Here is a 26645-nt window from a genome sequence, read left to right as displayed (position 1 = left end):
CTCCATGACCTCTCATCTCAAGTTTCTATCTGTTAAAATGTAAATACCCTTTGAAGCTACTTATTTGTGACCCAATTTCCAAAGATTTATTTCCTCTGTGAGATGGCGTGAGCTTGCAGCTGAGAGGCGCAGCCGGTGGAGGAAAGTCAGCGAAAGATGTGCCAACACAATTTTGGGTTTCATCCTTTCATGGGATTAAGAGAAATGTAAGGAAACCAAGCAGCCGCCTCCTATAATTTTTTTCAGCAACATTTATTTTCAAAGATTGTGGTTACCTTCTCACACTGGATGTTGTAGAATGTAGGTATTGTATATGAAAATAGATTGATGATGAATTTCATTTTATGATTGAGCTTAAAAAAAACTCAACAGAATTCCAAATGCTGAAGTGACTTTGAGTGCTGTGATTTTTGTGCTCAGATTGAAGAGACACTTTATCAAAAGAAAACCCCTGGCGGAGGCTAACTGAAGACTGAACGGATCTTTGCCTGTTTCCTTATTGGCTATTTTGACAGCAGACTGCTTCTAAGTAGGTCAGGGAACATGAGAGGATTTATACAGCACTCGCGGGAGCCACTAGAAGACGCTGCAATGCAGCCCAGACAATCATGCAAAAGGATCCATATCAGCTAAAATCCCTTTAACCTTGGGTTAGGCTGGAGTTAAAATAATGAACGTAATTAGCAAGAAATCTCTCGTCTCTTTTGAAGTCACACTGGTCACAAAGTAGCAGGTGTTTTTTTAGGTTCAAATGGGATAATTGCAACATGATAAATATGCGAAAAATTTGTGCCTTACATCATTGGGAATAAGCAGTTCCTGAGATGTCTGAGCATTTGCATCCATCCCTGTTGAGAGAATAAAAAACAACACAGCATAAACAATTGGATAGAATAGTTTCTCTTTCAGGCGGAGACTCCTATTAATTCACTCTTGCCATCTAAATACTATTTTAAAAATGAAGTTACAGTTGCTTGGCAATGCTGCGGTCCATACCAGGGATGATAGTCGAAGCGGACTGGGCAACTGGATTGAGGCCTTGCTGCATTGACAGTTGATGGAGTTTGGCCAACTAAAAAAAAAGTATAAAGAGCATTATGTTGTGCACACTTAACCATCAGTCGTGCTCAGTCTATCATATCCACAAATGGACTCACCTCCGAGTGTGGAATGCCGTATTGGTTTTGCAAAGTGTATGCCTGCAAGAGAGCATCCTGCATTAAATATATTGTGGCAATAAAAGAGTGCATGCTGGCAATGACTGTGCACTCTCTTCCAGGAAAAAGCCTCACTGGTAAATACACCACCGACATCAAATATGTTTTTGTACCTCACATTTGCCAACTGACTGACTACATTTCTGTGAGACAGTTCAAACCACAAATTGTATTTTTAATCTTTTCATCAGCCACAGCACTGTGCTGCAGACGTTTTTTTCAGCTTATTTTTTTTACCCATCTTTTGAAACAGCCATCTTTGACAGATTTAGCTTTTTGCTATATTGGAGATATGACTATGAAAAAGGTGCAGTCTTGTGAAATGCAGTACGTTACTTTAGTTTTCTTCATATTAGCTATATTTCCACATTGTTTCCTTTTTTTGTAGTTTACAGGAGTAAACTGCACTGCATCATGTTGAGTGGTTTCTACTATTTTCCCACCACTGATAATACATCCATAATAGTAAACATATTTTCCTTGTATTGCATCTCAGTCGATTGTGCATGTGTACCTAATGACGTGGTGATAGTGTACAGTGGTGTGAAAAAGTGTTTGCCCCCTTCCTGACTTGTCACACTTAAATGTTTTAGATCATCAAATAAATGTAAATATCAGTCAATGACACAACTGAACACAAAATGCAGTTTTTAAATGAAACTTTTTGTTATTAAAGGAGAAAAAATCCAAACCTACATGGCCCTGTGTGAAAAAGTTTGCAAAAATATAATAATATGATTAAAAGAAATTTTATTTGGTTAATTATTACGGGTGCAAAATTCACGGTTCAGCTCGGTTCGATACTTTAGTGTTCGTTTTTTTAATTTATTTTTTGATTAAAAAAATACTGTAATGCCTTTTTTAACTTCTATTTTATTGAAATTGCCAACATTTGTTTTGCCTCATTTACCTCATTTTCTACTGTGCACACTTAGAGGTAAGAACCATATACGACAAAAACAGCATCTTGTAAAAAATAATAAAATAAATAATGCATGATTCAATTCAACATGACAATTAAGATAATTACATATAATTCAATATTAAATTCAATACTATTTCAATAAAACTAAGTAGCGTTCATTATTTCATGTATACATCCAGTTTGCTATTAAATATTACAATTATAAAATAAACTAAAACAATTATCAAAATGACGAACATAAACAAACTTAAGCAATGTAAAGATTTTGCAATTCATCAAAGAAAAAATAGAAACAATAACTAGTAAGCTTCAAATGCAATGAGGGCTTTTATTGTATGTATATGCATTTTACCGCTGAGTTATTTTATCCGGTATTTGGATAATAAAGATGAAAAATGCATTTTTGCATGCTGCTTGAGACCCCGTCTGTCAGCAGCCACAACAAGAGCTGCGGATTGCTTCGGCCTGCTGGGATTTCATGTTTTCCGGCGACTCAAGAGGGGACTTTGATGTCAGCTGACTGATATTTGTGACTTGGGTTCCAATATGATTCAATTCATAGTTGTATCGAACCGAGACCACTGTATCAAACAGTTTGATCAGATACATGTATTGTTGCACCCCTTGTACCATAAATTCTGGTGTATGAGCAGCTAATTTTTTCTTAATCTTTGAACCCTGAGGTTTATACAGCGGTGTGGCAAATTTATGGCTAAGTTGTAATCTCGTGACATATCCTTTACTTCAGAACTACTAGTAATTGCTTAAATACTGGCAGAAGCCAATCATGAGCTATCAGTGCACTGACAACAGGCTTGTCAACCCATTGGAAGGCAGTGGAGGTCAGTATATATACCAGTATAACAACATAATAGTCTGACTCAAGGTGTCATCTTTCAAAGAAGACTTTATTAACAGCACTAAATTCATCACACAGCACCTTAATACTAAAAGGTGGATGTACAAATATACAAACATGTCCCAATATGACTTTAAAATAAACAAAAAAAACCCCAACATTTTTAAGTTTTCCCATAAGGCGTTGCATCTGAGCAACGCATTCATTGGGGCGCTGTAATGATGACAGCTTCCCTCTTTTTGCTTTGGGCTCCAGGTCCTCTGGTGGACAGAAGCAGAATTGCAGCGCCATTTTCTGTGCTTTCAAAATGCATTATGGGAACAAATTAAAATGTTGGGTTTTTTTCATATAAAACTCGTATTGATACATGTTTCTATATTTCTGAGGTATAACATTTGAGTATTAGTTGCTGTGTGATGAGTTTAATGTTGTTTGTAAGATGAAACCGTGAATTAGACTGTTATATTGAGTAATGACCTGCAATTTCCAATGGGTTGACAAAGCGTGTCGTGAGTTTATTCATAGCTCATGATAAGCTCCTGTCACATAAAGACGTCACTGGTCCTCACAGACTCGTGCGCGCCACAATATGCCACGTTACGATGTGGACACGTGCAGCTTATACATCGGTGCGGCTTATATAAGAAAAAATCTGTTTTCTTCCTGTAAATTTATCAGGTGTGGCAGGTAGTTGTCTATACTCCATGTCTTCATTGTCATCACTGTCATCAGCACATGCCTGATGGTATGCCATGTAATGTAAACTCTCATACGTGAACCCCCATGTTGTTTCACTTTATCCATCAGCCCCCAACCCTCCTCACTCATGTAATTAGTGCGGGTGGTGTCTATGCAGCCCTGCATCAATATACTGTATTTCTGGTCAGAGCAGACAGCACTCAGCTTAACTCAATTCCTCTTGACGCCAGCAGTCTGCCTGCTATCAAGAGTCCATCCATGCTCATAAAATGGCGATAAGAGCTCGCCCTTCAAATGCTTCATTTATGCTGTCTTGATATTCCAAACAACTAAATGTAACAGCAATATTGATAACATCAAATATGGAACTTAAATCACTTTTTTTTCATCCTTGTACTAATTTATCAGTAAGTATCCATGTTTCCTGTCATGGAATAGGAATACAGCCTTCGCTCGCTACACTGCAGTTCGAACATCACACCCTCACTCAATTGCGTTTTTTCACAAAGTAATTAATTAATAAATGATCACTGTTTCGTGGTTGAATACGGCCTATTATTAGCAAAAAAAAGCATATTTAAGCAAATTGTACTTATTCTTGGCCTAAATTAAGCATTTTCAAGCATAAAAATGGCTACATGAACTAAAATACAAATACAAGGTAGAGGACGCATTCTAATTGTAAATGTAACATCCTACATTGGCCACTAGGTGTCGACGTTTGGCAAGACAAGGGCCAGAAAAGGCATTAATTACGAGTATAAATTATCTCACAACATAATAATAACATAACATTAGGGATGTCCGATATTGGCTTTTTTGCTGATATCCGATATGTCGATATGCCGTCCAACTCTCAATTTCAGATTCCGATATCAACCGATACCGATGTGTAGCATAAATGCTTCTTCCTTTTTTTTTTTTTTTTTTTTTTACCGGCGCCGCCACGGTGGTTGCCTTTCAAAAAATTATTAACTTATTATGTATTATCATTATAGTGTATGTATTATTATTATTATTATTATGTATTATTGAAATTGAAGTGATTTGTTACGTATTTATCTATTTATTCTTATTCTATTTTCTTATTTTTCTTAACTGTCCTATTTTATTTTGTTTGTTTTATTTTGAAGTGATTACGTTTATTAGGACACTTTTGCAGAGCTGCTAGAAATGTGAATTTGTCTTGGAGATAAATAATGTATCAATCTACAGTATCTTTCAAGCACCTCTGTTTGTTCTCCTACTATTATCATCTTTTAAGTAATATATTCTATCCTATGGATATGGACTCGTCCACGTCGAGACATGTTTATTCAATAACATTTTTTAGCAATGTTACAAAGTTTTTGAAATTTGTAAAAGTCTGTGATTAATTGTATGTGGACAGTCAGAGCGAACAAGGACACGATAGCCTGCGGAAAGCGCAAAGGAAGTGGGCTTGCACTGTATATGAACAAACTGTGGTGTCATCCTGGTCATGTGAACATTAAAATGTCCATCTACACAACATTTTTTTAAATCGGTTTTCATTATCAGGAAAAAACCCAATGCCGATATCTACCGATATCACATTTCAATGCCAATATTGGGCATTAAACAATATTCATAATAATAACATGGGCTACAGTTGGGGCTCCACAACAAGCTAAAACTCAACTCCGAACCTCCGACGTCACTTCCTGTCCGCCCACTACTAAGGTCTGCCAGGGAACATATTTACTGTAACACACAGGAACACAAATTTTATTTTTGCCTTAAATGATTTATTTACTCTTATTATGTCTACTATATTGGGTAATATGAGTGTGAAGCCATTTAAAGCCACCATTTCAATACATTGATGAGACAATAGCCACCGCAGGAAGTACACTGTCCAGAAATAAACAAGAAGGAATTGCTAACGTGTGAGTTTATGTTATCTTATTTATGACTAATGTCTTATTTTCTCTGATTATATTTATAATTATATTGGGTAATGCAAATGTAAAGGTGATTATATGGGTGTTATTTCATGTGTAGAGTGGTCTAATAATGTTAAAACCTGTATTTAGAAGCTTATAAACAGGTTTTCTACGCCATAACTACGAAAATATTTCATTTATTAATATTGAATTCTCCTTCAGGGAAATTAACTTATCGTGGTCAAGTCTGGAAACAATTAACCGCGGTAAACGAGGGGCGACTGTATTTCTCTGTGGCGCTGCATGAGGAGCAAGGCAGGACTAAACAAGAAGGGTAGCATCACGTTTCAGAAGGGGCTGCAGCTCCGATGACAGGCTGGAACAATAGCTGCAGCTTCCACTCAGCTGTTGTTTTTAATGTTGCATGCCGGAGGATGGACCGTTTAAATTTGGACTCGCCACCCGAGTGCCTCCACAACCCCCCAACTTTTGGAGACATGGAGAATCTTTGATATTGAAATGACAAAAAATATTCTTAGACTGAGACGTCACGTACCTGCTGCAGGTCAAGGCCACCCTGGGTGACTGAGTACAGAGGGTGGGGTGCAAAATCGGATGCTTCAAACACCTTGAAACACATGGGAGAAGCAAAAACTCATTACTAATATTTCTTCTTAATATTGTGCATCTCCAAAAACATTTTATGATTAAATATGTGCTGGGTATGAGCAGCTTTTCTCTGTGTATTGAATTTGGAGAATCCTTGAAGCTGCAGTTCTAACATTTTAACACACCTAACAGGCTTATAAGCAATGAGTCATCCACAGTGCCATTCCCACTCCTCTCCATTTTCCCCGACAAGTAATACAAACATCAATTATCACTGCGCGGCCGTTATTAAAGCCATCTCTCACTGACCTCCTGGGTTTAATTTAAAAGCCTATTATGAGGGATATCACAAACATAACACCATTCCGTACGGCGAAGAACTGTGTCAGAACTGCTGACAGCTATGCCGAGTATCTGCACGCCGCCGTAGCCTAAGGAGACGGCAGGTCTCCAGTCTCACTTGCTAATCTTGTGACTCACTCTATGGGCGGGTGGATATGTGTCCCTTCCCCAACAGCAGCGGTAACAAACACACACACACGCCTGACCACAAATTCTGCACCCCCACAAGGGTGAGCATGGCACTCAGCTTGTACCTTTCACGTTGAGCTATTACATTTGGGTCACAGTACCAAAAATAACATTTTAAAACAATTTCAGTTGTATTTCTAATAATCACAACAAAACTCCTGCAGTCATGCTAGAACATCAGTTGAAAATTACAACCAACAGAGTGCTTAGCAAAAATACCAATATGATCTTTTACTCATGCTTCCTCATATATCCCATATTAGAAACAATAAAAAATAATGGAAGCGACGAAGAGACATACTTTTTATGGCCACATTCAATAATATCGGCCGACCGAAATTATAGGCCAATATTGGCATAAAAATGAGATATCGGTTTATAAATAGGTATCTGATTTTCTGCTGATAATGATATTGGTGCGCGAGTGATGACGAGTGATACTCCAAACAGCAACAAGTTTGCTAGCTTAGTAAGTCTGCGGTCTGCAATTATTTTTGGCCTTTGGATTGTATACTGTATATGTGTAAGCAAGGGTCTTAATAAGATATCCACTGACATGCAAGCTAAACACGACAAAAGAACAGCCGCCATGAAGCTCGAGAGGCACTTTTTATTAGCCCATCAAGTGCTCAAAGACAAAAGAGCACACTTTCCGGCCTTCACAATAAAAACTGTCAGATGGCATCTAACAAAATCATTGACTCAGAAAAATAGTTTTAATTTGTGGTGAAAGTGCTGGTGCTGCGATGGGGAAATAAGACGTTTTGCTTTAATTGGTTAATTGGTGATTAATTGATCGATATAGCACCCTTTCTGCAAATTACATTGCAAATTGCAATATTTGTCTTATTTTGCAACAGTGTTTATTTGTGAAATGCATCATGTGGTATCACAGTAGAAGAACTATAATTTTTTCATTCGTGACCTGACATTATTTTGAGGTGCTGCCAATATCATCATCGTTTGATATCGGTATCAGTCATGAAGTGCTGGACAAAAACGGTATATACAGTGGTGTGAAAAGGTGTTTGCCCCCTTGCTGATTTCTTAGTTTTGTATGTTTGTCACACTTTAATGTTTCAGATCATCAAACAAATTTAAATATTAGTCAATGATTACAACACAAGATGCTTGAGGTAACGGCCGTCAAAGGTCAGCTTCTTAAGTACATGATTTTTGTGTGCTTCTAGGTCTTCAATCCCATAAAAAGTAGAGGTGCTCGATATTGGCTTTTTTTTTTTACCAATAAGCAATATACAGTGGTGTGAAAAAGTGTTTGCCCCCTTCCTGATTTCTTATTTTTTTGCATGTTTATCACACTAAAATGTTTTAGATAATCAAACAAATTTAAATATTAGTCAGTGACAACACAACTGAACACAAATGTTTTATCCTCGTAAATTTACAACTTTATTCTCAAAATCTCAGATTATTTTAATACTTCGTCGTAGCATGCATTGTCTGAGACAGCTATGAAAAGTGGGGCTTCATGTGACCTTTGGCAAATTTAATATTACAACTTTTACTCTTGTAAATTTACGTCATTTTTTTTTATCGTAAATGTACAACTTTTTTTCTCCTAAATGTATGACTTTATTCTTGCAAATTTACGACTTTATTCTCGTAATGTACAACTTCATTTGTCAAAATCTCATCTTTTTCTTTTCAATGTGACCCTAATACTCCGTCGTAAAATATAATCCAACCAAAAGAAAAACTGAATGCACTGTGCAGAGAGATGGCGGTAAACGTGGCTGCAATCTCAAGCAGCAGCTGAAGGCTCATCACACTAATATTCTTTCGAAGGTAAGTTACAACAAGTTGTGTTAACATATCATATACATACAAGGGTACGTGTCAATTGGCTTGAGATAAATTTCACAGTAATCCTAAAGCTTTCCAGGTAAGGCCTGGTGCAAACTTAGTGAATATGTTAAACAGGTGGAGTTTATGTGCTTTGTTACAACATGTAGTCACAGTAGCTTTTCGGCCATAAGCCACAAGGGTACGTCAGTGACGTCATGCAGCCACCAAACGTGACCTGTGGCGTTTGTGGCGCACTTGCAATAATGTTGGGACACACACACACAAAATAAATTCAGCAGTACAGACACATTATAATTTTGGCCATTGCTCAAAAAGAAAGAAAAGTCAGAAGGCTTCAGTAGTTTGTGGATGCCAGTAAAGTGGTAAATAAACTATCAAAACTTATTTTTCTTTTGCTTTTTTGATAGTTCAGGCCATGCTATTTTTTAACATGATAGTATTTTGTCAAAATGATGTGCTGAAACACATGATGATGTGCAAAAGAAATATATATACATGTGTGTAATATATATATAATAATATACACACAATAATATAATAATATACACACGCTTGTGTATATTCTCTTTTGATATATGCTATACCTACATTTGATTAATAGGCATCCAATCAGATTGCTCTTATGGCATCCCTTTCATCCTCTCAACTTCTAGAGGGCATATTTAGATAGCATCTGGGGATTACTACATTATATTGTCATGTGTTAAACAGCATTTTTCATTTCCTTGTTTGTCATTTTGACTCAACGACAGCTCTAAGCCTTCAGGCACATTTCATAAAGGATGGTATGGATTATTTGTTTCAGACATGCTTAATACATTTCATTATAAAGATCATTTGCACAATGGAACAAATCTGAAAATGAGTAGGAAGAAGCAGATCTTATTTAATACTACCCCTTCTCCATGTTTATTAATGATAATTAATTCACTAAGAAATATAGTAGCTAAGAAATATAGTGCCAATATGACTTTAAAATAAATTTTAAAAAACCAAACAATTTTAACGTTTTCCCATAATGCATTTAGTCCTAGCAAAGCATTTCATTGGTTATGCCTGCCGGGGCGCTGCAATGATGTCAGCCTCCCTCTGAGCTCCTCTGGAGGACAGAGGCAGTATTGCAGCACCTCGGCAGGCTTTACCAATGAAATGCTTTGCTGGGACAAAATGCATTATGGGAAAACATTAAAATAGTTTTTTTTAGGTACTTGTATATTTCTTACCTTCCTTTGAGTGTTAAGTTGCTGTGTGATGATTTTAGATTTATTTATAAGATGACACCGTCAGACTGTTATACTGAGTAATGACCTCCTGCAATTTATACTTTGGAAATTAAGGTTCAATTAATGCATTTTGAATTGTTTTATTTTTTAAATAAAATCAGACCAGTGTCACAGAAAAAGAGTACTGACATAGCATTCAGGATTTAGGCAGTGCACAGAAATGCTATAGACACCCTCGTTGTTTGTTGTTAAACCTGACATTAGTACATGCATTCAATGAGGCAGATTCTGTGGGAAAATATGTTGTTTTGCTGGAAATTACATAATGATGATCACATTAGTCGAATCCTTTTAATGGGGACACATTTATTAAAAATCTCAAGTCATTTTCAAGTCATTAGAGTATAGTCCAGTTCGAGTTGCAAGTGTTTGATGATACTGTCAAGTCGGTCCAAAGTCATCAAAATTGTGACTCGAGTCTGACTTGAATCCAAGTCACATGACTGGAGTCCACACCTCTAATATATACGGTAGCTTGTGCAGTGTTAAGGAAAAGGAAGAAATAATAATGTGAAAAATAAGGATACAGATAAGATTAAAATTTAATAAAAATGATACAATAGAAATAAATAATTTAGAATAAGTGGAGACCTTAAATAAGGCAAACAGACAAGTAACACATGAAAGATAGACAAAACATTTTTTTTACCCCCTGATGAGCAGCCCATATTTATGTCCTGCTCAAACTGTTCATTAACATTCATTTTGGCAGCTGGAATGAAATGTGACTGCCAGTATCCAATCTGACCCCTTATGCTCTGCCAAAGGGCTTCACAACTTCATTACTTCCTCACCTGGTTCCCTGCAATGAGGAGGGCGGCTGGCGAAGGGCTCGGCCGATAAGGGATGGTGGCGCCCTTCGGAGGAGACTGAGGAGCCAAAAAACAAGCAAAGTGTTAAAAGCAAGCCTTTAAGCAGTTGAAGCTGTCAAACATGGAGGCCCTGAGAGCCAATGATGCTGCACGCTACACTGAAGCACAATAACAATTAATGATGTTCTAACTGCTAATGAGCTTTTTCCGTGTTCTTGTTTTTCTTTTGTTCAAATTGGTCATTCATTGAATAACAGAAGCTCTGCAGTGGATGATAGCTGGGAGCTTTAGTTTCCATCAGCCTCCGTACTGGCTCTTCTGTGGATAAATCAAACATCCGCTCACAGGGAGACGTTTCAAGATAAAACTCTTCAAAGGCCAATTAGAAAAGGAGTTTGTACACTGTGCACGACACGGTTTGATGTGGATATCTTATCAAGTTAACTGCAGAGTTGATGCTACGGTTTTGGGGGGGAGGGGGATGAAAAAATGTAAAGCATCTTTTCTGCGGGAGCAGTCACAGCAAATTCTTTGTATAACTTTGCATAATTTAAATCTTGGAGCCCAAAGCAAGGAGCCGCTGGTACTGAATCTCAATGCAGCTTGCTTTGAAGAAAGCCCCTGCAAACTGGATCAAACTAGCAATTAGTCAGTCAAGTCCAGCTGCAGCACTGAAACAAAAAGGACTTGTGCACGTCGATGAAGGCACAGGAGGGAGACTGTGCCAGTGGTTGTTTTTTTCTTATCTCCTCTCCCGTTTCCTCATGAGAGCTGTTGAGCTGGTGTCTAAAGGTGGACAGCCCTTGCCACAGGCCTCTTTCTTTGCTGTCTTCTGCAGCTTCACATTTCTGAGCTCTGACGTCACAGCACTGCCTTTTGACTCCATGTGACTGTCACCGTGTTTCCATCAAACCGTGAAGTTCATCCCATCATCATTAACCCATCATGAATTCAACAAAGAAGAACTCCATAAACCTACCTTGGACATCTTCAACTTGTGTTTTGTCGCACATAAACAATGTGCAATAGAAAGGATCTAAATTTGGCCAACGTAGTGATTTTAATTCTATCGTCCTAGAGTCGTGTGGATGACGCAACCTAGGCGTGTCCCGCAATATTTAGAGTGAAAAGCTGCAACGCGTTGTCAATGTAATGTAGCTAGCTCGGCTAAAGTATGCCTTTACACTGTGCGGAGCCGCTCCTCTAACTTACTCATCCTTGCCTCCATGGCGGAAAACTACATTTCTTACATGTATCATTATCACTGGAGGACAAGGAATACAGCTAAGCATGCAACACAAGATACAGGCAGAGAAGCCATGCTAATTGCTAAGCTAGCTTGAATGTAAAGCAGCAGAAGAATAAGTGTTTAGTATACGTTAACAGAATTCTAGCTGAAACTGCGTTACAGCAGAGACTAACCAGCTATTCACAGGAAATTAACATGTAGTGCAATAAGAGTCTAGAGCGGGGTAGGGAACCTATGGCTCAGGAGCCAGATGTTGCTCTTTTTATGACTGCATCTGGCCAGAGCCAATGCCAGCTGTCCTTTCGATATTTTCCAGGTCAGACACCTAAAGTTGATTAATACCGGATAAAGCACTACCCTACCCGGGTCATTGAGAGGTCAAGAAGTAAACTTGCCTTTTTTTTCTGCAGAGCATACCCTTTGATGAAGAAAACGGTGAAAAAAAAGAAAGATAAGGAGTACGGTGCAAAATTATGCCGCACCAGAAATTGCATTAATGGTAAGAAGTATTTTATTTACAGTATTATTGGTTAGCTTCAGTATAACAATGTTAAACAGTATAACTCAATATGTTACAGCATACCTATAACCTGTTTTGAAATGGTTCTATTATAATTTATATATCAATATATATTTATATATATACAGTCTTCCCTCACCACTTTGAGGTTCAAATTTCACAGCTTCACTCTATCAGGTTTTTTAAAAAGTATATTAATTAATAAATAATGCTGTTTTGTGGTTGAATACAGCCTATTATTAGTAAAAATATAAGCATACTGAAGCAAATATATGTATTTTTTTTTAATTAAACATTTTCAAGCATAAAAATGGCATGAACTAAGTAACGCACTGTTAATGAATTGACTGGCTGTGTAAGTAAATACGTACCAACAGGATCTCACCATTGCTGGACAGTGTTCATCATTGTGTTGTTACCGCTTGTTGTCGCCTGTCACTCACGGAGTTGCATTGCAAAATGGTACAGAATAAATGGTGTTTATTTTATTTACAGCTCAGGTTGGATTTTATTTCAAGATCAGTGGGCGATTGCACACATGTGCAGGTTCAAGGGAATGTTGTCCGTGAGATACACACATGACAGACTTGATGTCCAGAACAACAGGCTTTTATTGCAGGTTTTTATTGCAGGCTACTGCTGCGGCTGTAACCCACGGCAAGCTAAAACTCAGCTCTGATCCCCAATGTCACTTTCTGTCCGCCCGACACTCAGCTCCCCTAGGAAACACATTTATAGCAACACGCACGAGTCTTTTTTTAAGTCTTAAATGGCTTATTTGCTGTTCTTATGTCTACTATATTGGGTAATACTAGTCTAAAGGTGATTATAAAGGTGTTACTTCATGCCTAGAGGGCTCTAATAATGTTAAAAAAAACGTATTTAAAAGGTTGTAAACAGGTTTTCTATGATCTAATTACTAAAATTGTCCATTTCTAAATAAGAAATCCTACTTCGTGGAAATTCACTTATCACGGTCAGGTCTGGAACCAATTAACCACGAGGGATTACTGTACTGCAATATAGATTTTAGGCCATATCGTCCATCCCAAGTGTTGCTGTTCGTTGACATAGCAATCATTTTGAAATGTTGAATATAAAGTAGATCTTTTGAGTTCAATGGTATTCTGGGGCTTCAACATAAAACCTTAATCCGTAATCCTTTAAAGATTAGTTGAAACCATCACTGCAACATTGGAAACAAAATTTATATTTTTTCTTGAAAAACATTACATGCTTATTCCTTCATCATACAGTCACCTCATATTAGTCTCTCACTTGAATACTTCAGAATTAAACGGACTGCACGGAAATTAAACTACACTTACTGAAGTGCAGTTTCCATTTTCTATCATTGCATTTGGTTGATATATCATAAACATATTATCTATGTTTTGCCTTATGATGTATTAAACCCAAAAACAGTGGAGGCTGTCCAGCATTGTGTTTTCCTGCTTCTTGAGAACATGTCCAATACTGTACTGTGGAACCTCAGTTTTCGTACGCCTCATTTTTCGTAGGATTCAGTTTTTGACAAAAATGATTGCTGAACAGTGCCCAAACAAAGCATCCGTCTCTGTGAAGAATGGATATTGGTTCTTTTAGAGCTGAGACACTCTGGACAGATTCTGGCCAGGGAAAGCATCTTTATTATGTGTGCCTGTATGTGGTTTATTTGTTCATAGAATGCACACAGAATAATGAATAACTCCAATTTCTGCCCCATTTTGTCTTTCTAATAAGCATTGTGTGCCGAGGACTGATGAGGCGTTCAAGCCACCATGACGTCAAATAAAGTTACAAGTGTCAGAACTGTGATAACGAAGGTGAGAAACACTAATCAATAAAGAACTCGTGGCGAAGTACGAATAGGATTGTAATGTAGGTTCCCTCGCTAACACAGGTTGTAGGAAGAATGATTTATGGATTCTCAACTCGTGGGTCGTGACTCACTTTTGGGTTGCGGTGCTATTCACCTGGACATCTAGTGTGGACTTAAGACACACACAACTAGGTATCCGCTGGAGAAGAGCACCACATAAGCGAAAGCTCACGTTGTGTTGCATGGGGGAATTCCGCCCACAAGGAAGACTACCTGGTACAGTATGGCGGTACTGTTTAATGCCCAAATCGATCTACTGACCCAGGCAGAGGGGTGGTGTACAGAAGAAATGTTGAATGAATGAATCAGAGCAAATGGACTCACTCGGTTTTTCATATGTTGTTTCACTTGTCATCCACGTCCATGTGCAAATGCTTTGGTTCAAATCCTTTACCTTTACAGACATTTTTTGTTAAAAAATGTTTGAATTTATGGATAAAAGCTTCCTGAAATGATCATGAAACTTGTTTTGTACTGGCAAACAGTGTTATTTTGCATTACCTCACATTCAAACTGCACTTTAATGTCTTTTAAGGGATTGTCTGCAACTGGCTCAAAATTACACCGCCAGCAAAAGGCTCCTGCACAAGTGTTTGTTACCTGGGGTGCAGCTTACATGCTTGGAGCAGGAAGAGGATGGGATGTACTGTAATGCTTGCAACACGTCTTTTATTATTTAAAATGTTAATTTATAAATGTAATTTATAAAACAAATAACATGTGTGGGAGATTTGTGTGCAAAAATTTCCGCAATTTGGCTTGTCACGGCCTGTCCTGCAGCCAAACCTTTTGAGAACCACTGGTTTAAGGGAGACACATTACAGAAAGTGAGCCAGGCCAGTGTGTGTAATGATGATTATACCTGCTGCTGAAGTACACAGCTCTCACCCTCCACTTTTTAAAGTTAAGCCACATTCCATCCCAGTTGTCCTCCCTCCACTCATGAAGTCCTCAATAAGGTAACATTTATTGGTAAAAGGTAAAATTTATGTAAAATGTTCATTAATCAATTCAGTTCATCATTCATCTGTATTTCACTTTGTTTTCTGCATTGAAAACTATAATAATTCTCTATAAAATATGTTTTACGTTTATATTTCTGGGTGTCTGGAACAGATTAATTGGATTTACATGATTTCCTATGGTAAACAATTCCTTCAGCTTTCTAACATTTCGGTTTTCGTCTGACCTTTTAGAACGGATTAACGACAAAAACTGAGGTTCCACTGTACAAGAAAACAAGCTTTGTTTGAGAAAAAGGTTCGTTTTCTGGGGCCTATTGCACAAAACTAGGATAAGTGATTAAGCTGGGATATCCTGGTTATCCTGGCTCAATTTATCCGTGATCCAGTTGCACAAAAGTGGGATAGTGGAAAGTGGGATATGTTCTGACATAAGTTACCATGGAGATTTATTCTGTGGAGTTAGCCTGCTCCAGACCAGGCTAAGGTCCAGGATCTATTTCATCTCATCCCTTATATCAATCAGTAGTCACCATAAAACCAACAATTAATCCACTGCCCACTACACATTGTTATTACATTCATGTACACCCACCGTCATTATTTCAACATTTATCATCATTCACTTCAATCACTGTACATACAGGATTTTACATGATGTTGCAATCATTAAATCATTTATTAGATCATTTACATATACTATATATAAAATGCACAGTATTATACAGTCTGATGGAGTTATATTTACACAGTTTCACTCACATCTGCAGTCAATTTCACCTGCAATTTCAACGAATCCATAATAACAGTGTTTCCTGTTTTTGGTGCTGTTAATTGTGTTGCTTAATGTGGATGTGTACTATATTACCCAGCAGCCTTAGCGCTGGAGGGGAAACCGGGGTACACGCTGTTGAGGCTAGGAACAAGTAATGGTGATATGCTAATAAAGCCAAGAGTTCATAGATATTAGTGTACACCGCTGTTCTTGATTTCTTAAACAAGCAATAAACAGAACATTAACTATTTGGATTGTAATTATGATGGTTTCAGCGGAGCAGTGAGTGTGTATTTGTGCACTACTCGCACACAAAGTATTGTAGATCATCTCTGCAATACTTTGCCACGCTTTCTCTCTTTGTTTTATGACTTTGGTGGTGTTGCCTTTTCTTTTTATTTGTTCTTTTGCCTCCTCATAAATGGTGCTACGCCGCTCTTGTTGCCATGGTGAATCGGTGACTCTGTGATCGATAGGCAGGGTCTATTTAGGAAGCCGCTGATCCGGGACTGGTTTCGCCTGGCTTGATTAATCAGTGTCTATTCATCCTGGCTTGGGGTTTGTGCAACCAATTAAGCTTAGACGTTCTTTCTTCGGGTTGGTTGAGCTCAGCTTAGTCATTTATCCTGGACTTCTGAATCCTACTTTTGTGCAATAGACCCCTGTTCTCCCTGTTCCATTGGTGTTACTGCACTGATGTGAGCATTCTTTGTCAACCAATCAAGAGACTGCAGTGTGTCTAGCTCCGCCTTCCAGCCAATGGGAGGGTGTTAAAAAGTGATAAGAGTATACAGTACATCAGCAAACAAAATGTGTGTTTTTCTCTGATCAGACACGTAGAGAGTGTGACGCTTCCTACCTCCAGGATCACTGCACAGATGAGTTTGACACACTGGATTACAGAGTCCTGATTCCCAGATATCGTCACCCCTCGCTCAGTGGAGTTTGGCAGCAAATCCCCTGCCACCTGTATCTGAGCTCCGGTGCTCTGCAAATGATAGGACGTTTTAAAGGAAGATTAGGCTGATAAGACAAGTTGTAATTACACTGCCGCAGCTCCTCTACGTGTTTCGCTGCTATGGCCGTCATGACCTCATTGACTTTCTACTTCTGTGATAAAGAAGGCCGACACTGTTGCAGTACTTGTAGCATCAGGGACGTGCACTGCTCCTAATGACTCTGCTGCTGAGGGAAAGAGTTTGAATTTATAATGCAGCTGATCAGACTCTAGGATATTTAAAAGGCACGCAAAACACTGCAGAAAATCTCATTTTGCAGAGCACTGCCAATATCATAAATGCCATTGGCCAGAGATACGTTAATTTAATCCAAATGAATCACAAGAGCATGAAAAATGAGTCATAACCATTCAATAGCCAATCTTTTGTATTCTATTAGTGTATTGTCTCAGTACGTTCCTGCCTTGTTGGCCTAAATCTGACACTAATGAGGCAACAACTAAAATTCAGATAAAAGGAAAAGTAATCCATCATGTGTTCACTTTATCAACAATCTCGCATGCCTTTTGATTTGTGTTATTTTTAGCTGTGCTATAATTGCTTTCATGAATTCCCTTGACTTGCCGGGTTTGGAGGAAAATGTTCTGCAGACGGATGGCTAAACCTTGAAACATTCATATTCCCCTGAGGATGAAAACTTGACTCATCCAGTGCCATCATCAGTTGGAAATGTTCTCTGGAATACTTTTACTTACCGTACCTTAAAAACTAACGACCTTCCCATCAGCCTCAGCTGTACTTTACTGCTAATTAGGACATGCTAGCATGCTAATGTGAAGCTGCTGAGCTGCTGCATGAAAGCACTGCCTTTGTGACAAGCATCTTGACGTTAGCAGTGCTTGAAAAATGTTCTTTTTCCATTTATCATCGTTAGTCTGAAGTTTTGGTGAAACCCTATTGCGTTCAATTTCAATTGTACCTGTCACAATGACAACTAGCACAGTGCGCTAAAAGACGCAATAAAAGAGCTTGTCTTAGACCAAATAATCATTCTCAGTTTCTCAGAACATACTATGATTATGCAGCAGGCTAGAGGAGACTTAAAAGAAGGTACTTTATTTTTATTCCTCTACGCTAAACCATCGTAAAGACTGGGAGGATCTTTACCTCTCTAATCTCCTTTATCTTGACCCCTCCTTTCCCGATGAGAGAGCCGCACTGGCTGGCAGGAATGACCAGCCGCAGGGTGACTGGTGGCTTGGAGCTGATGGTGCCGTTGGCCACCAGCGTTGTCAGGTCCTATAGAGACACACGTAGCGACAGTCAACAGGATACAGAAAAGATAGAGGGACAGAAGACCCAGGAGAATTAAAGACAGCTGAGCATCTGAGTAGAAATATTTTGGGAGGGATAAACCACTCAAGGTTGATTAATGGCTTTGAATCCAGATCATTTTATTGGTCACTCTGGGCTTTCTTTGTTAAGTAACTGTATAAAATTGGATATGTCACAAAAAGCAAAAGGCTGAGAATGCAATTTGTAAGTAGGCGAGCAGCAGAGCTCAGTCTCCAACGTGCAACAATGGCAACAAATTGGAATGCCATTGGGTATAAATGGCATGAATGTGTATGTGAAAGGCTGAAAAGAGTAATCAAGGTTTAAAGAGCAGATTCCTCCAGCTGCCGAGAGGTCGCCAACATTCAAATGTATGAATAGCATTATATCCCGCCTCTTCCTGCTTTGTACGCTGACGTAACACACGCAAGCGCATTAGTTACGTTTGTTGTCAGCTAATCATAGCAATTTGGCCAAGTTTAGCTACTAACATTAGCTATCATTGAATGTATAGTCTATTGCAGGGGTCACCAACGTTTTTCCTTGTGAGAGCTACTTTTACAAAATGAAAATGGCCAAGAGCTACTCATTTTTGTAACATTTATTTTCAGAGCTTATTTTAAACCCAAACAAAGCAAATATGCTTGTTTTACCAGAACATTAACAAAATGCCGGTGTCCACAACTCACATTTTGTATTTCAGAATGCATTTCTTTCTACTGTTCTTTCATTATTAACTGAAAACCTGAATGAAAAGCAGGCTTGCGGGCACCTCATGTGGTCGTGGGGGGCTACCTGGTGCCCGCGGGACCCCTGGTCTATTGTAACCACACAATGACTCCAAATTGCCGGTTGCCTCTCTGAGACTGCATTTGTGTGTGTGTGTACGCACCACAGACATTTTGTGAATAAAATGAAATTTTATGACAATATTTATGCAGTTTAATTCGTAATTGTGAAAAATATAGACATTTTTTAGTACAATCTGTTCTATGGGTAACAAATGTTGTGTGGTTTGTAGTTTATATTTACTTTATATTATATTTATTATATTTTTGGTTTCAAAAAATGTATTTGGAGTGAGTTGCATACAGTCCCTTTTACACTAGCACTAGTCAACCTCTGTGTGTTTGTCTAAGTTATAGACGAGAATGTTAAACTATTGTTTTTCATAGCCTCAAACACACATTACATTTGTAATTGGTTTTCTTGGAATGCGCAATAATATTAGGTTCATTTTAACGTGATGTACTGAGACGGAAGCTTTAAAAATCACTTCAATTTCAACACTGGCTTGAAAAGCTACAAGTGCAACTGATAGTGACAGAAATATATTTGTTTCGTGCTTTTCCTAGTACGTGGAGAATTACATTACAAATCACGTTAAAAGCAACAATATTAGACCTGCGACAACAGTAGATAACAGCATGTGACTTACTCGCTACTATTACTCGCTACTATGATTAATAATAATAAGTACTCATAAAAGAAATTGCCTGGAACCCATTGACAAGAAAATATTCTATAAAGTTAATTAATGTTGCTTTTAATTTACATTTGAGGGTTATAACAATAATATTATTAACTAATATTTATTAATTGTTATAACAATAAATACACACACACACACACACACATACATATATATACGTAGGAAAGGAGACGTTTTTTTAACCTTTAACCATTCATAGAACAAGAACAAAATCTATATTGACTTCAATCTGACGTGTGCAATAAGTTTTATTTGCAGCTAATAGTACATTTATGGTCAGAATCATTCAGGTTTTAATGAATGTTTTTACAGAGAAGGCAAAGCAAACATCCGGAGCGGGTGGAGATGGGGCTTTTAATTAATGACAAGAGCAACTGGGCGAACCTTTGAAATGTAAATACACCTCGCTGTCTCACTTGCCAACAACAGCGCACAACAAACGTATGACAGAATGCAAAGTATGTTTGGGCCAGTTGGCAAAAAAATGATCTTGAGTTGTGTGGATATGTAACCTCCAGAGATTTTAGGCACTTCATAATGTTTCCAATCAATGAAGTTTAAAGTTGGTAAGGCTGATTGTGATGTGGTTTCTGCATGTCACATCTATTTTTAGACCTCTGCGACTGGGCTCTTTGACGTCACCTCTCTTTAGTAGAGGAGCATGCATCTCGTCTGTACAGTCACAAGACAGTGGGCCTCGCTTTCTTGATTTGATCTAAAAATATGAGCCACATCTTAACAACTGTGAGCATTCTAACACTTGTGTGCATTGTCCTGACAACAAGAAGTAACACAGACACACAAGGGGGCTCACACACACACAGTGTTGTGGGACTTAATCCCTGAAGCATATTGTGTTGCGGGCAGGATAAGTAGGCCTGATGACAAAAGATTATATTGCTTTCATGCTTGCTTGCACCATGACATCTGAGAACAAATAAACACGTGTGATACTCAAGCGCTGGTTTTGTGTTATATTCGAGCAAGTTCATATTGAGATTGTACACAATACTGGCTCTGTTGTGTGTTTTTGCAATGCACAAAACAGCCAAAAGTGATCAATCGCTTAATGGAAGTCAATCTGGAAATCAGTCTATCAGTGACCAGCAGGTAAATCATTCCCGTCTCCCTCCTTCCTCCTTTAGTTTTTAATTTAACTTGAGTATGGTGGCACACAGCGGGCCAACCAATACGTTGGCATGGAAACTAAAGTGTTTCTGCTGCACACAGGGTTGAAAAGAAGAGAGTGTGAAAGATCTTTAATGAGTGGAGGGCCGGCACCTGTTTCCTTCATCAGTGACGCTGCATGACAATGTGACTGCCCCATGTTAATTAAAGATGGAGGTGTACAGTTGTCTTGGAGACAAATAGCATTTTGTTGATCATTGGTCAACTATAGGTTATGCAGTGCTGTGCAAAAGTCTTCAACCACCATTAGTATTGTTGTTTTAGCAATATTTTGATGACCACATAGTATAACTAGAATGCCACTGAGTAGAGCGTAGACCTCCCCTAAGTAAAGTTTAAATAAAACAATCGTGGAGTGTATTTGTGTTTGTTTGTCTATTTGTTTGTTCCTTAGCAGGCTACTTCATGGTTTATGGAGGATGATAAGCAAACGAGACTGTTATTATAACATTGTGGGGTGTATTAGCCCGATTTATTCAGTTCCTCGCCAACATGTTTTGGGATGGTACATTCTGTGCCACCTTTCTACAAAGAAATCTGGTCTGTATTTTTAGTGTACTCGTGAATTTGTCTATGTAGATTGTCAGTCATCCAGGACATCTTAATCCGCTGAAGTTGAATCGAGGCAGCTGGCGTTCGTCTTATTAGTTGAAGCCCGTTTCCCCTTTAATCCAAGTTCAAAGTTTCCATCTAACAAGGTCATCCATCAGGCCTTTTTGGAATGAGGAAATGTTTTCAACTAACCAGGTGTCCAGTTGCCTCACTTCTACACTTCTACTTACACGGGTAATCCTGCTAATGGACTCTGCCCTTCTATTTACTGTTTTACCGTGTCAGAATTATTGCTGTCAAAAAGGTCATTCAAACAAAATTAGTGGCAGCCAAAAACGTTTACACAGTACTGTATGTACAGTACATAGTGCAGTGTATACAGTAACTTTAAATAATAAGTATAACCTGCATGTAACTAATGTAATTCAACTGCTTTGCATCTTTGCCTTAAGCAGCTACCTCAACAAACATTTTTAATCTACAGTGAAATCTTATCTGAAAGCACATCAAATTCTAGGAAAAAAGCATTACCCCCTCTTTCACTTGTGTTTGGAGAGTAATCGATAGCGATGAAAGCACATTAGTGATGCTACTGAGATGAGGCTCAGGAAATGATTTTTGTAATCATGCGGAGAAATAGCTTTGTGTACTTTTCCCTTCCAGCTATCATAAGCTAATTATTTCATTTATTCCACTCAGATTTGTGACAACTTTGCAGACTTCGTTTCTGTTTTCGTCCGGTATAGACAAAAAAATACTGTGCATTCTATCCAGTTGCCACAAACAGAAACAGACTATATAGACAAATGTATGAGGACACCTGGTTGTTACATATGAAAGACAATACAGAAACTACAATTGTACTCCCTTTTCGTTGAGAGTTTGTGAGCTCATAGGTCACTGATGGCCACCATCTGTCCTAGTTCATCTCAAATGTGTTTGATGGGGAAAGTCAGGGCTTTACAGTTGTCCAAAATGTCACGAAGAGGTATTCAGGTGGAACCAATACAACTGTATATATCCTATGCCCTGATTGACTAGCACATTGATTAAGCGGTGTGTTTCTCAATACTTTTCTCCATATAGTCTTGAAGGACCGACGCCTAGTAGGAGAACTAATCCTATTATATTATGACAATGTCTTAAATCTACCTCTTCCAGTTTGTATGTGATCATGGTGAAGGCTCTGAAGACACTTTCTGTGGATCCAGTGATGGTGATTATCCTCTCTGGACATGAACCTTCTGAGATGTTGACCCGAGCACTGCTCTGTAGGGACAGGAGTAAGCAGGTCACATAAAAGACAACTGATAAGAAGCTAGCAAAGGGTTAACTTAGCTTTGCATGATGATTTCTTAAGATGGAGAAGGTTATGTTTGTCAAGAGCATAACTAACAAACTCTAAAACTGATTTCTACAATGGAGGAGGCTCAGAAATGGACCAAGGACAAAACCATAAACTTTTATGTTCCTTTTTAAACATTTTTTCAATGACTTCTTGTCCTTCAGGGTTGTAATTGTCGTCAGCCACTTTGTAATGAACATTATCAACACTATTGTGTACCGGGGTGGGGGTGGGGGGCTGGTGCTTTGGGACTGCAAAACCGGGGGATGGAATTCACCACTATGTGGCATATTATTTTACATATTTTATGTTTTGTTTGACATCAGAGGAGGTCCTTTTGTCACGTTCTTGACGTTGTTTAGGAAATGTTGCTTGGTTTCTCATTGTGTTTCTAGCTTTGTGTACTGTTGCCATCTCCCCAATAAGTATCTATTAGCTGTCCAAAAAGTTGCTAATTGCTGGACTGTGGCCATATACGGTGACAAAGTCAACGCTGGCTTTGCATAACAGGGAAGCAAAGCACTCGGTCAAGAAGTAAAATGAGACCTGAAACTGAAGGCTGAAAGACTAATGCTCTGGGAACGGTTACTGCGTTATAAATCTTCTGCCTTCATCTGCTCCCATTCAACGTCCTTGATTTCAAGGTTTCAGTCACATGAGCAGTGACAGGATAGTGAAATGTCCTCTGGGCCAATTTCTCCAGTCAGTCCAGTGAGTCATGCTCACTGGACTGACTGTATGGCTCACTGGGGGGAGGAGGATGACAGCATGAGACTCATACAGTTAGTAACACAAACTCAAGCTGGCTGGATGATGGCATAGTTGGATGACAACCATCGGCAACTGCTGGGTCCAGCAGCTCTACAGGGCTTGCATGACCTCACTGTTACCTTGTTTATCTGCCTCCCTTGTAAAGTACACAACATAAACATTTGCAACTAGTAAAGGAATCTCATGATGTTGTAAAACGAGTCGAAAAAACACATTTGATAAGCTGCAAGTAGTTGTTGAGCATGACAAGGAAGAGATGAGTCAGCAGCTTGATAAGAGAGTCAAAGTTTAGATTTAAAATCACATAAATGAAAATAATGGCACTCAGTTAACCCAAATACACTTGACTAGAGCTGTATTTATTATAAGTTAGTAGGCCGATTTCAGACCTGAGAGGATATGAATGGACAGACAGCGCCATGTTGTAATGAGCTATTTTTTTTGCAACAGGTTTTCTTGAAAAGTAGATTTTGCCCAACCAACCGACAAACCGTGATACACCAGCCATGATCACTGCAGTTTGCCTCCTACCTCAGGCATCGCCCTTGGCAGAGGTAACAACAAGTAAAATGTGGTCATAACGGATGATGAAATGTTGTGATGTGCAGGTGTAAGTGGTGCACGCCATACCTCCTCACGTATTCGCTTCACAGTCTCTCCTTTCTAGAATAAAAACAAAATTAAGGGCAGCTTTAAAGAGGAGACACATGTATTAAAAAGAAAAAACCTTCACGATACTCTCAACTTTGAAATCCAAGTCTCACTATTTAAAAGCAATTATCATCAAGCCTGATTGGAATTCAACACAATATTGTGTTGCAGTGTTCTGATGTAATTCTGTGTCACACAAAGCAAGATGCAACACATTGGTGTGAGAGGAGGATGTGCGACTGCTGTAATCGTTGTATGTGCAGTGAAAGTGTCGAGACCTTCTACCGAGGACAGGAACACTGCTAAAATTTGTGTCAAGCTCCTCTGCTGATCTTTAGATTGAATCATCTTAACCTCCATTTTCTACAAACCGGTGTCACGCACACCTCTGTTTACATCTTTGCACTTCCAGGAGCATCTTAAATGCTGTCATCTTCCACAGTCACCCTGTCATTTTTGTTATATTTTATGGAGGACATATTATTTATGTTTCTTTGAGATTCTGGCGTCCCTTCTACTGTGGTTGGGGAAGAGATGAGACAGAAAAGGCTTGCCGAGTGGAGAGGGAGACTATTTAGTTTGAGTGCTGCATATCAAGTGCATTAACCTACCTCTCCCTCTTCTCTAGCCTCTTTTTCCTGGTGATATTTCAAACATATCATCGCCATCTTATAAAAAGACTCTATCTCGTTTTGTCTTATTTTGAGATACATGCTTTCAGTGACGTGCAGTCAGGTGAGGTCATGATGAAAAATTTAAAAACAAATAAGATAAAACTTTAAATATTAATGTTTGTACATTGAACTGTATCCTAAATGTATTTTCTCTATGATTTCAATAGTTTTTTCATATTCATTTTCACTTAATCTGCAATCAACCGCGATAGGCTCCAGCATACCCCCCACACCCTAGTCAGGACAAACGGCATACGAAAAGGAAGGATGGTTGGATGGATTTTCACTTAATTTATTTATGTAAAACCTAAGATGAGGCTTCTGCGAGCATCTCTTGTCGGCTTAGTGTCCAAGCGCAGCCTACCGTCTTGCGCATGAGTGCACTGAGTTTCTGTTGGTCAGCATGTCACCAATAATATAATGTTGTAGCAACATTTATTATACGCTACCGGTCAAAAGTTTGATAACACCCCAATTTTTCCAGTTATTTATTGAAATTCAAGTCGTTCAAGTCCAATGGATAGCTTGAAATGGTACAAAGGTCAGTGGTGTAATGCCAGAGGTTAAAAAAAAAGGTATAGTGACCCAAAAATGAAAAATAATGTGTATTTCAGAATGATTAAAAAAAGGCCTGTTTCAGGGACCACGAAATTGTTCAACAATTTAAAGCAGTTGAACAGCATTATACTAGAGAAAGTAATTTGTTGCTCCAAAAATGGCAAGAAAAAAGGGAATTAACATCTTAACAATTAAAAATTTAGGTTTTTCCTCCAGAGGAATTGAAGTGTTGTAAAACTTTTGACCGGTAGTGTACATGACTTTCTCCAGGCTGTGTCATGTCTTTAATGTACGTGTGACATTATTATTCTTCCTAATCGGACAATAAAATACACAATACGCTTGCAGTACTCGCTTGAGGGGTAGGGGCGTACATGAGCTGGACGGTGCTTGTCACTGCCGTCCTTCCATAGAGAGGAAAGCCCAGAGTTTTTTTCTTTAAAGTTTTTGCTGGAGAGCAGTAAACTAAAAGCAAGATACTTTTATGCTCTGATGAATGGCTTTGACTCCAAAATGGAGGATTAAACAATATACCCAAATCAATGATCAGACTTTTACAACAAAGTATCAGAGCTTTTCCTGGAGAATAACAGCGTGCATGCACTCCATGTACAGACGAAAGGTAAGAACACAAATATGAATACAAATCATAATAAATAATAAACACGTGGGACTAAGAAGTATTTGAAAACAATTTGAAGACTTTTTTTTAACCAAAGTGAATTATTCTCTTCTTTTTCTTGTTATCCTGTTAATGAGCAACCTGTATAAACATAAACAAAACTCCAAAGGACTCAGTGCCTCACCAGCCATGAACGTCACCGTGAGTCACTGCATGCTTTTCATTGGACATAGTTTACATGTAGCATATTGCTGCAATTCTTGAGGCACCATTCTTTTCAGCACACTTTATCTTGTCATGAATCTATTTTTTGTTCGTCATCCTCTTTCTATTGATGCCTTCTGCAGGTGTTGTATTACAAGGCAGCCGGGCCCCGCCTAACTGACACCACAGGAGCCCACATGGGGCCAACAGAAAAGCATCCTAGGAGTTCAGTTTCAACAG

At 38.5% G+C, this 26645-nt stretch overlaps 1 protein-coding gene across 1 annotated transcript in view; it reads right to left on the bottom strand.

Annotated features, from left to right (window-relative positions):
• The window catches only part of pcbp4 (poly(rC) binding protein 4), a 54305-nt gene that overhangs the window by 7670 nt on the left and 19990 nt on the right, over window positions 1-26645 (bottom strand). Inside the window, exons 4-12 of the mRNA XM_054778728.1 lie at window positions 24327-24359; window positions 22733-22849; window positions 18181-18312; window positions 16914-17042; window positions 10649-10723; window positions 6161-6232; window positions 1158-1199; window positions 997-1072; window positions 799-848 (exon numbers count right to left, since the gene is read on the bottom strand). Of these exons, the coding sequence (XP_054634703.1) occupies window positions 799-848; window positions 997-1072; window positions 1158-1199; window positions 6161-6232; window positions 10649-10723; window positions 16914-17042; window positions 18181-18312; window positions 22733-22849; window positions 24327-24359 (726 nt within the window). The remainder of the gene's footprint in view (window positions 1-798; window positions 849-996; window positions 1073-1157; window positions 1200-6160; window positions 6233-10648; window positions 10724-16913; window positions 17043-18180; window positions 18313-22732; window positions 22850-24326; window positions 24360-26645) is intronic.

The sequence above is a fragment of the Dunckerocampus dactyliophorus genome, chromosome 1 (genome assembly GCF_027744805.1).
Source record: "Dunckerocampus dactyliophorus isolate RoL2022-P2 chromosome 1, RoL_Ddac_1.1, whole genome shotgun sequence".
NCBI classification, from domain to species: Eukaryota; Metazoa; Chordata; class Actinopteri; order Syngnathiformes; family Syngnathidae; genus Dunckerocampus; species Dunckerocampus dactyliophorus.
Note: the sequence above shows the minus strand (reverse complement) of the source record. Positions and strands in the feature narration are given on the sequence as shown.